Here is a 12,337-nt window from a genome sequence, read left to right on the forward strand (position 1 = left end):
GGGAGGGGGGGTGGCAGGGAGAGGGCAGTGAGTTGGATTGAGGTCAGGGCCTCCAGCCCCCTACACACTCCCCATTCCCATCCATGCTAACCTATGCCATCTCATGTTTCTACCTCCATTGCCCCTCATATCCACTATGCCAACCATTCCTCCTTATAGCCCTCTGACAACTTAGTGCCAACCCATGCACCCACACCCACCCTTTGCCCTTACCTCCTCCATACCAATTCAACTAGTATTCACCATAGGCAGACCTCGGAGGCAATTTTGACATAAAATAGTGTCCATCAATGACATCATTATTAAGAAAACTCCTTCAACTATTCTCTTATGAAAACAAGCATTTCTATTCTATAACCACTTGGATTTAGCACTGGGCTAAATCGCTGGCTTTGAAAGTAGACCAAGCAGGCCAGCAGCACGGTTCGATTCCCGTAATCCCGTAACAGCCTCCCCGAACAGGCGCCGGAATGTGGCGACTAGGGGCTTTTCACAGTAACTTCATTGAAGCCTACTCGTGACAATAAGAGATTTTCATTTTCATTTCATTCATCTGAGGAAAGCTGCTCACTTAACCTACACCTCAGGGATTGCAGCAGTTCAAGAAGGCAGCTCACCACCTTCTGAAGGGCAACTAGGGATGGGCAAGAAATGCTGGCTGAGCCAGTGATGCATCCCGTAAATGAATTTAAATGAATTAAAATGAATAATGTTACGTTTTAAATTCAGCCTTGCGGCACAAATTGTATAATGATAATCCTCAGACTTATCATTAAGAGTCAACAGAGTGAAACAGCAGGTTTTTAAAGAATGCTACACTTTAAAAAAAAAACAAAGCTCTGCGGGGTCAAATCCATTGACAACTCAACTCTGACAGTTCCAATGAGCTTTTGCAGTTCTTTGACAGCTTGGCAGTTCTTTGACAGCTTGGCAGTTCTTTGACAGCTTGGCAGTTCCGACGAGTTATCCACTTTTTACCCAGAATCATGTCTATTTTTAACAATCCCAGAGGACGTCTGACCTACTCTAAAGAGTCTTTTGCCTCTCTCAAAGGTTTCTTGGAAACATAATTTGAAAGGACACCCAGGTTATCAAAACTAATCCATAAGGCTTAGACCCTCCAATCTAATCTGCATATTTCGGGTTTCAGACAACAATTTCACCAAAATCACAGGAGTGGAGGCAGTCCCTGATTTATATGAGCACCTGCTCTATGAATCACGGATGTGAAATTTAGAACATGGCCACTGTGAAAACGGCAGAGGCCCCCTTTGGGGGCAGGACTTCTATGAAATAAGAGTAGAAGTCAGCCTTTCGGCCCCTTGAGACTGCTTTGCCATTCCATAAGATCATGGTTGATCTGCTGAGTTCCATATTCCCTTGCCTAAAAAGAATTCAGCTTCCACCCGCCTTAAAAATATTCAATGACTCTGCCTCCATTGCCTTCTGAGGCAGAGAATTTCAAAGTCACACAACCTTCGGACAGACACAATTTCTCCTCATCTCAGTCCTATAAGGGCGACCCCTAATTTTAAAACAGGCGTCCACATTGCCAATACCACTCAGGATCTTATATACTTTAATCAAGTCAGCCTCTCTCTTCTAAACTCCAGTGACAACAAACCCAATCTCTCTCATCTATCCACGTAAGACAACCTGCTCATTAAGCAAACTAATGAAATGAAAATGAAATGAAATGAAAATCGCTTATTGTCACGAGTAGGCTTCAAATGAAGTTACTGTGAAAAGCCCCTAGTCACCACATTCCGGCGCCTATTCGGGGAGGCTGTTACGGGAATCGAACCGTGCTGCTGGCTTGCTTGGTCTACTTTCAAAGCCAGCGATTTAGCTGTGTGCTAAACAGCCCCTGAAGCTGCAGGCTGACAAATCTGTGGGTCCTGATGGATTTCAACCGCATGTTGACTTCTGGATTCGGGCAATTCAGGCCTTAATTTCAGTTGAAATAAAAAGTTGTGGCTTCCAGTTTAAAGGTAGTAACTTAGTTAGTTAGACCGTCTGAAGCTTTAGATGTGATGAAAATAATTTTCCTGAGAAAAATCTGTGCACAGTAACAAGAAGAAGAAAAATGGTTGATTTCACCTTTAATAGTGAGTATTTTTCGTATATTAGACGGTATTGCACTAACTTCTGTATATTATGTTTCTGAGAGATTTATGAGGTATTGATCTGGTAGATATGATATATATAGATATAGAGAAATACAGCACAGAACAGGCCCTTCGGCCCACGATGTTGCGCCGAACCTTTGTCCTAGGTTAATCATAGAATTTTGGACAATTTGTCATGGCCAATCCACCCAACCTGCACATCTTTGGACTGTGGGAGGAAACCGGAGTACCCGGAGGAAACCCACGCAGTCACGGGGAGGATGTGCAGACTCCACACAGACAGTGACCCAAGTCGAAATCGAACTTGGGACCCTGGAGCTGTGAAGCAATTGTGCTATCCACAATGCTACCGTGCTGCCCTTAAGAAGTTAACCTACACTCCCTTATTCTACCCTAATCCAAGTACCTATCCAATAGACGCTTGAAGGTCCATAAATTTTCCGACTCAACTACTACCACAGGCAGTGCATTCCATGCCCCCACTACTCTCTGGGTAAAGAACCTACCTCTGACATCCCCTCTATATCTTCCACCATTTATCTTAAATTTATGTCCCCTTGTAATGGTGTGTTCCACCCGGGGAAAAAGTCTCTGACTGTCTACTCTATCTATTCCCCTGATCATCTTATAAACCTCTATCAAGTCGCCCCTCATCCTTCTCCGTTCTAATGAGAAAAGGCATAGCACCCTCAATCTTTCCTCGTATGACCTACTCTCCATTCCAGGCAACATCCTGGTAAATCTCCTTTGCACCTTTTCCAAAGCTTCCACATCCTTCCTAAAATGAGGTGACCAGAACTGCACACAGTACTCCAAATGTGGCCTGACCAAGGTTTTGTACAGCTGCATCATCACCTCACGGCTCTTAAATTCAATCCCTCTGCTAATGAACGCTAGCACACCATAGGCCTTCTTCACAGCTCTATCCACTTGAGTGGCAACTTTCAAAGAACAATGAACATAGACCCCAAGATCTCTCTGCTCCTCCACATTGCCAAGAACCCTACCATTAACCCTGTATTCCGCATTCAGATTTGTCCTTCCAAAATGGACAACCTCACACTTGTCAGGGTTAAACTCCATCTGCCACTTCTCAGCCCAGCTCTGCATTCTATCTATGTCTCTTTGAAGCCGACAACAGCCCTCCTCACTATCCACAACTCCACCAATCTTCGTATCATCTGCAAATTTACTGACCCACCCTTCAACTCCCTCATCCAAGTCGTTAATGAAAATCACAAACAGCAGAGGACCCAGAACTGATCCCTGCGGTACGCCACTGATAACTGGGCTCCAGGCTGAATATTTGCCATCCACCACAACTCTCTGTCTTCTATCGGTTAGCCAGTTTGTTATCCAACTGGCCAAATTTCCCACTATCCCATGCCTCCTTACTTTCTGCATAAGCCTACCATGGGGAACCTTATCAAATGCCTTACTAAAATCCATGTACACTACATCCACTGCTTTACCTTCATCCACATGCTTGGTCACCTCCTCAAAGAATTCAATAAGACTTGTAAGGCAAGACCTACCCCTCACAAATCCGTGCTGACTATCCCTAATCAAGCAATGCCTTTCCAGATGCTCAGAAATCCTATCCCTCAGTACCCTTTCCATTACTTTGCCTACCACCAAAGTAAGACTAACTGGCCTGTAATTCCCAGGGTTATCCCTATTCCCTTTTTTGAACAGGGGCACGACATTCGCCACTCTCCAATCCTCTGGTACCACCCCTGTTGACAGCGAGGACGAAAAGATCATTGCCAACGGCTCTGCAATTTCATTTCTTGCTTCCCATAGAATCCTTGGATATATCCCGTCAGGCCCGGGGGACTTGTCTATCCTCAAGTTTTTCAAAACGCGCAACACATCTTCCTTCCTGACAAGTATCTCCTCAAGCTTATCAGTCTGCTTCACGCTGTCCTCTCCAACAATATGGCCCCTCTCATTTGTAAATACTGAAGAAAAATACTTGTTCAAGACCTCTCCTATCTCTTCAGACTCAATACACAATCTCCCGCTACTGTCCTTAATCGGACCTACTCTCACTCTAGTCATTCTCATATTTCTCACGTATGTGTAAAAGGCCTTGGGGTTTTCCTTGATCCTACCCGCCAAAGATTTTTCATGCCCTCTCTTAGCTCTCCTAATCCCTTTCTTCAGTTCCCTCCTGGCTATCTTGTATCCCTCCAGCGCACTGTCTGAACCTTGTTTCTTCAGCCTTACATAAGTCTCCTTCTTCCTCTTAACAAGACATTCAACCTCTCTTGTCAACCATGGTTCCCTCACTCGACCATCTCTTCCCTGCCTGACAGGGACATACATATCAAAGACACGCAGTACCTGATCCTTGAACAAGTTCCACATTTCACTTGTGTCCTTCCCTGACAGCCTATGTTCCCAACTTCTGCACTTCAATTCTTGTCTGACAGCATTGTATTTACCCTTCCCCCAATTATAAACCTTGCCCTGTTGCTCGCACCTATCCCTCTCCATTACTAAAGTGAAAGTCACAGAATTGTGGCCACTACCTCCAAAATGCTCCCCCACTAACAAATCTATCACCTGCCCTGGTTCATTACCAAGTACTAAATCCAATATGGCCTCCCCTCTGGTCGGACAATCTACATACTGTGTTAGAAAAGCTTCCTGGACACACTGCACAAACACTACCCCATCCAAACTATTTGGTAAATAGAGGGATGGATGTGCTGAAAACTGCTTAATCAAATGGAGAACTACAAGAGGCAGAAGCAAAGCTAAACATAAGAAAAACAAATCCCCTGAAGCAGAAGTGATAACAGAAGTACTCTGACATGGGTTGTGTATATTGCTCTCTATGCTAGTTATTATTCACATTAAAAAACATTGGAAATTTAGACTTGCCTTTTGTTCTACATAATAACACCAGTGTATCAATTCCTTCAATCCCATAGCAAGTGGGGCATTGTGCTGCTTATGTGTGAGTTGATCATTGAGGTATGTATCTGGAGTTGGTCGAGGTGGGGAGAGAGAAGGCCACACTTTCTCTGAACAGATCTCCCAAGTGCCACCGGTATGGGTAATCCAAGCCACATTATGAATTTGATGTGTTCACAATATCATGACTGTTTTGTTAACAATGCTCAGTATAATTCCTCTGTCTCATTCCTTGCCTGGTGATTTGTCTTTTGCGCTTTTGCTTCCGGCGTCTGCATCATATAACTTACATTTTAGTCAATTTTTATGGTGATGGAGCAGATACTATGAACAATGCATTTAACAGATTCTGCAGCGTTATGCGGCCACTTATTGTCTCCCATTGTCTTTACAGAGGGGGAAAAAAGCCGACCCTGTCCCGTTACTGGCAATAACTCTGCCTGTGGTGTGTGGGAGTGTGTTGCTGATTGTAATAGCTCTTATTTTCGTGGTTCTTACTGCTCGTAAAAAGCGCCAGACAGAAGGGACATACAATCCAAGCCAACAGGAAGTGGCCGGGGCTCGACTGGAGATGGATAGTGTGCTTAAAGTGCCACCTGAAGAGCGCTTGATATGATTACTCGATTGAACGTTTAGAGAAAAAGATGCTCTTGTTTTGAATAGACCTCATATCTGATATCGCAGGCAGCATTTCCTCAGTCATGTGCCTGCTGACAACTACTGATTTCTGCTGATACAACAAGAAATTCTCTCATTCTAGGCACCTGCTTCATCAGGAGGTTGATATCCAATTTATATTGGCTGTGCAAATTCCTCACAGCAAATCCAGCTGGTGAAACAAATTCACACCAAGTGTGCTGCTCATTGTAATGCCTCATGAATGAAGCGACTTTTTTTAATCTACTGAAGTCAACCAAGGCAGATTCAATCATTCCCATTCATGATGCAACGTCACATCTGCTCAGATGACATCCATCTCAGAAAGAAACTTCACTGGTTATTCTAATCCTGCGTCAGCATCTCGCATTTACTGTAAAGCTTTTAAACAAGCCCATGTTCTAACGTGTGAAATTATGATGGATTTTATTTCATTTATTTAAGTGAATTTTAAAAGTTATTTTCAGTCTTAAATGAACCATGTTTACTTAAAAAAAAAAGTACAATGCCACGTGGCCTTGAAATTGAAGTTGGCGTTACACGAAAAAAAAATTATGCTGCATGTTAATGGAGAAGGCACTTATTTCCAAGTGAATTTATGCTGGGAAAGAGTTCCACGTTAACATTAGGCGATGGTACTCCTTACGCAAATGGATAAATCTAATCTTTTCTGGGACTGACGCCATTCCCTTCTGTTTTTCATGTCTAATTAAAGACATGTTGACTCTGATCAAGTCCGTACAAAGCTTGAAAGTACCTATATTGTTGCATCAACAGTTGTTATTGACAGACTGTGTCCCCTGCCTATTTTATCTCATAACTTGCTGTTGGGTGAAAAGTCCCATCCCAAGGTCAGAATGAAAATGTGTTACTCGAGTCTAGATACATGTTGTTGGGCAAGAACAATAACCAATTTAACTTTCCCGCTTCCATTTTACTCAACGGTAATGTTCGACAACAGAAAGGAACCAACCAGAGACATTACGCTCCTATTATCGCTGGTTCTGTGGCTGCAGCTGGGGGAGTTGTCATCTTTATCTTTGCCATTACAGTCCTAGTGGTCACTTTGAGAAGGAAGAGCGCAACCCAGGGAACCTGTAGCCCCAGTCATCATGAAAAGCACGGAGCAAGAGTGGAGATGTGGAACATTATGAAGCCTCCGCCAAGCGAAAGGCTCCTTTGACTCTCATTAAAAAAACAGGAGATTAAACTGAAGTGTGTTAATTGCATGTGAACTGAAGGCACGGGTTTCAAATGGTAAAGAGTGATTCCAAAACAGTTCAGTCCAGTTAAAACTAGATTCCGGCACCAAGTATGACTAAGCCTCTAAGACCTAAATTGATACGTGCATGGAAGTAGATTAATCTCAAGAGGAATGCAATTGGTTAAAGTCAAATTATTTGCTGCTCACAGCTGAAAAGCATGATTTGTTTTTACACTAAATATCACCACAATAGTTTCAAGAACTTTCAAGAACTTTTGGCTCCAGTGACTCTTTAGCACATCTTGAATTACAATCAACACTGTCGGCTGATTGCTGCTTCGAAGATCAACTACTGAAAAGATCAGTTTTACTTTTTCTGACTGATTACATTCCAGGCAATTACAATTGTATAGATTTTTAATGAAATGCTTTGTTTCCACTTTATTTACAGTACAATGTCCACAGTGTGATTAATAGGTCTGGAAATGAAACAGATTTTCTGCAGTATTCCTAAATTATGGAGCAGAAATAAAATTAATGCAAGCACAAACAGGGGATAATAATGTAAAATAACAAGGTAGTATCTTAAGGTTAGGAAAAACTATGAGTTTCTGTACTCGGATTCAAATTGTATCTATTTCAATTTAGGGAAGGAAACAATGCTCTGGAGTTCTTAATACTTTAAATATAAAACTAGGACACGAGTAGTGCATGTAACACTTTTTCTAATCTTATACCATTTCAAATAGAATTCACTCTAAGGTCCGACATTTTAAAGAATATTTAATTTAAAATAAAATAATTTCAAAATTCTCTTCTTTGCCAGGCACAAACTTAATTTTATAATTTGTAAAATAGTTCTGTGATATTTAGAACAAGTTAGTCGAATCACTTAAATCTCACACTGTACAGTGGAACTACACACATTTCTTTAAAGCTTTTGTCCACTTAGGAAGCTCAAATTTCAAAAAAAAAATTTAGAGTACAGACCGCCATCCTCTTTTGCTATCAAGAAATTTCCATTATTTAGTTTTTGTGAGAGTCAGGTGGTCTTTGTTTGGTGGCTTCTAGTGAGAAAGGGTAGAGCTGATTCCGTGGGCAGCACGGTAGCATTGTGGATAGCACAATCGCTTCACAGCTCCAGGGTCCCAGGTTCGATTCCGCCTTGGGTCACTGTCTGTGCGGAGTCTGCACATCCCGTGTGTGCGTGGGTTTCCTCTGTGTGCTCCGGCTTCCTCCCACAGTCCAAAGATGTGCAGGTTAGGTGGATTGGCCATAATAAATTGCCCTTAGTGACCAAAATTGCCCTTAGTGTTGGGTGGGATTACTGAGTTATGGGGATAGGGTGGAGGTGTTGACCTGGGGTAGGGGGTAGGGTGCTCTTTCCAAGAGCCGGTGCAGACTCGATGGGCCGAATGGCCTCCTTCTGCACTGTAAATTCTATGTAATTCTATGTAATTACATTTTATGAAATCTCAGAATCAAGTGCAGTCAACTTGCAATTCATTTTGGGCAACATACCTTTGGAAAGTTTGTGTTCTCAAAAGGCAAAGCTGCGTAGATACGCCAATACCTGGACTCCAAATGTAAAATTCCAAGGAGAGATTACATAAAAGGATTACATTCTCTGGAATTTAGATTGTTAATGAGCGCACTGATCAAAGTCTTCAGGACACGAAGAGGAATAGAGAGGGTCAATAGAAAAGAGCCTTTCCCGCTGATTTGACAGTCCAGTAGGACTAGGAGACAGAAAAACTCCAGTCAAACTTTTCAGAAATTATATTCGGAAATACTTCTACACGCAAAAGTACATTGGAAGTTTGAAATACACGTCCACAAGCCACAATCGATGCTCCAACATTTGTTCATTCTAAACTGAGATTGATCAATTTCTGTTAACCAAAAGTATTAATGGAAATGGAACAAATATAGGATATATATGGAATTAGGTTGCAGATCAGTCATAAGCTCACTGAATGGCAGAACAGGCTCAAATGGCTGAATGGCCTACTTTTATGCCTAGTAAAGAGATTATGACATGGAGTACTGTTATAATTACACTTTTGCAGACATGTTTTCAAAAAATTATGCTGCATTAAAAGGTTAGTGGGGATGGTCAACAAATATCAGGGTTATTTCTAAAGTTCTGACCATGACGGCATTTGGTTATAAGCATAATAATCTTCATTGGTGTCACAAGTAAGCTTATATCAACACTGCAATGAAGTTACTGTGAAAAGCCCCTGGTCGCCACATTCCGACGCCTGTTCATGTACACAGAGGGAGAATTCAGAATGTTCAATTTACCAAGCAAGCACGTCTTTCGGGACTTGTGGGAGGAAACCGGAGCACCCGGAGGAAACCCATGCAGACACAGGGAGAATGTGCAGACTCTGCACAGACAGTGACCCAAGTTGGCAATCGAACCTGGGACCCTGGCGCTTGAAGCAACAGTGCTAACCACTGTGCTACCGTGCCGCCCATAGTTTTGCCAGTGGCACTGTCATTCTTAGTTTGGCGAATGGAGTAACTTATTGAACTTCCAATGTGTTGTTAATATGTGCAGGAGCGGTTTCAAGATCTGTGTATTGAGTTCTTCCATGTGGGGTTATTTCCTGTGGCTCAGCTCAGTACAGGGAGAAACAAAAACACCACATCCTGGACAAGATGGCTGCTTAATCAAGCTGGTTACGTGTACACAGAGAACAGACTGGATATCAGCCAAGACCTGTTCTACCGAACAAAGAGCCGAGCGCAGTAATTATACAACGTTCAAAAATCAATAGTCCACCCCAGTTGGACGCGATCCAATCCCTGAAGCTGCTTCTTTTAAACTTATCCAATAGAATTGCAAGCAGTTTAAACTTCACCCAATAGAGCCGCAAGCAGCACATGACTGATCATAATCCTGACAGCTGCTTACAATCCCAGCAGCTTGCTGACTGTGAGAAACAGAACAGAAAGACAAGGGGCAGGATTCTCTGACCCCCCCAACCCCCCCAACCCCCAGGCTGGGTCGGAGAATCGCCGGGGGGCGGCATGAACCCTGCACCCGCCGGTCACTGAATTCTCCGGCACCGGAGATTCAGCGGGGGGGGGGGGGGGGGGGGGGTATAACGCCGCGCCAGTTGGCGGCCGCTCACCGCGGCCCCCCCCCGGCGATTCTCCGGCCCGTGATGGGTCAAAGTCCCGCTGGTTCTTTGCCAGTCCCGCCGGCGTAAATTAGACTAGGTCCCTTACCGGCGGGACCTGGCGGCGCTGGCTCCGGGGTCCTGGGAGGGCGCAGGGTGATCTGGCCCTAGGGGGTGCCCCCATGGTCGCCTGGCCCGCGATCGGACCCCACCGATCCGCGGGTGGGCCTGTGCCGTGGGGGCACTCTTTTCCTACGTGTCAGCCGTGTCAGCCTCTGCGATGGCCGACGTGTAGGTGAACCCCCCCCCCCTGCGCATGTGCGGGGCTGACCTGAGCAGCTGCTGCCTCTTACGCGCATGCGGGACCCACGCCGGCTGGCGGAGTCGCTTCGGCCCCGGCTGGCGTGGCGCCAAAGGCTTTCCACGCCAGCTGGCGGGGCGCAAACCACTCCAGCGCCGGCCTAGCGCCTGAAGGTGCGGAGGACTCCGCACCTTTGGTGCGGGCTGACGCCGGAGTGGTTCACGCCACTCCGTCCCGCCGGGACCGCCCGCCCCGCCGGGTATGGGAGAATCCCCGCCCAAGATGTCAGAAGTAATGTCCTTTTGGTCAAGTGAGCTATCCTAAATCCCAATTCATCTCAATCCTCAATAAAACAATTTATGTAAAACTACTCATGCTAACGATTCAGTTTTAAGAGATATCATTGCTGAACCCCCCCCCCCCCCCTCTTCAAGATGAAGGTCTTTCTCGTAAACTAATTTATCCCTTTCTTCGTAATTCATATCATGCAAGATTACATTTATACTCCTGAAATAAGGTCTATTTTTGCACATACGTGAGAAACAGTATTACCAAAAATTCAGGACAGAGGAGGAACAAATATTTAAACCATTAGCGAAAAATGCTCGGTATGTATCTTCGGCATGCAGCAGTGACAGGAAGGACCCCAAAGCTAAATTTAATATTAACCTTTTTAGGTATGCTGCCTTAGGAACTGGTTTAGCACAGTGGGCTAAACAGCTGGCTTGTAATGCAGAACAACGCTAGCTGCACAGGTTCAATTCCCGTACCGGCCTCCCCGAACTGGCGCCGGAATGTGACGATTAGGGGCTTCTCACAGTAACTTAATTGAAGCCTACTTGTGACAATAAGCTATTGTTATTATTATTGTTAGACTAACTGTCTGTTGTTTGTAACTTTCCCAATTGTTTTGCGATTTTTTCAAACTGCAGTAAATACATCACACTGCATGTTAGCCGCAGGAAAATATAGTACCAGCCTCCCCGGACAGACCCTGGAATGTGGCGACTAGGGGCTTTTTACAGTAACTTCATGGAAGCCTACTCGTGACAATAAGCGATTTTCTTTTTTTTTTTCATTTCAAGAGGTGTAGTGTTTTACAACAGTTCCTCAGAGCCACATCAATGCAAATGTTCTTAATTTCAGAGCAATTAATATTACAATCCAACCAGTGACTTTTAGGGACATTCATCTTGTTCTAACATTATAGCCAGTTTCTCCACGCACTGCTTAATATTTGGATGTCTCCTCCATATGGTGCATTCTATCATAAAATTGTATTATTCAGACCTTCTCTGAAGGTGCTGAGAGCAATGTTTATCAAACTGTTTTAGTATATGTGAATCGGGGTACATGGAAATGAAAGGAAAAAGTGCAGACAATGGAATCTAATACTTCTGAATTTTACAAACATTTCAAATCGGAAACATTTCTGTCATGTTACAATAATGATGAAATGAAATGAAATTTCATTTATTGAAATTTCGCTTATTGTCGCAAGTAGGTTTCAAATGAAGTTACTGTGAAAAGCCCCTAGTCGCCACATTCCAGTGCCTGTTCGGAGAGGCTGGTACGGGAATTGAACCCGCGCTGCTGGCCTGCCTTAGTCTGCTTTAAAAGCCAGCTATTTAGCCCACTGTGCTAAACCAGCTACTGGATCAGAACATTGACTGTTTTAGTCCCCCAATCATGTTGTTATGTATTAGATTTGTAACCTTCACTGGTTGGTTCACAGCTCAAGTTGCTAAAATAATGTATTGTTCTACCAGTACTTGTTACAACTATTATTTTCATTCCCAATTTCCCTGTGCGGCTTCTCGCCCCGAGGCACTGGGAGGAGGGGAATGTGGGAGGTAAAACTCTCCTCTGCCCTGCAGCAAAGTCAGTTTAGGTCATGGCCAACATTTTCATTTTGATTTTGCTACCTTGAGGTGGGCTACCAATGGCCTGAACAAGATGCACAAAAGTCCCTTAAGTGTAATAGAAAATAAGC

At 43.9% G+C, this 12,337-nt stretch overlaps 1 protein-coding gene across 1 annotated transcript in view; it reads left to right on the forward strand.

The window, feature by feature from the left end:
* LOC119955556 (protein crumbs homolog 1-like) overlaps window positions 1-8,118 on the forward strand; it is a 213,211-nt gene extending 205,093 nt beyond the window's left edge. The window contains exon 13 of the mRNA XM_038781848.1: window positions 5,446-8,118. Within this exon, the coding sequence (XP_038637776.1) occupies window positions 5,446-5,667 (222 nt within the window). The 3' untranslated portion in view covers window positions 5,668-8,118. The remainder of the gene's footprint in view (window positions 1-5,445) is intronic.
* The last annotated feature ends 4,219 nt before the right edge of the window (window positions 8,119-12,337 follow it).

Source organism: Scyliorhinus canicula, chromosome 21 (genome assembly GCF_902713615.1).
Source record: "Scyliorhinus canicula chromosome 21, sScyCan1.1, whole genome shotgun sequence".
NCBI classification, from domain to species: Eukaryota; Metazoa; Chordata; class Chondrichthyes; order Carcharhiniformes; family Scyliorhinidae; genus Scyliorhinus; species Scyliorhinus canicula.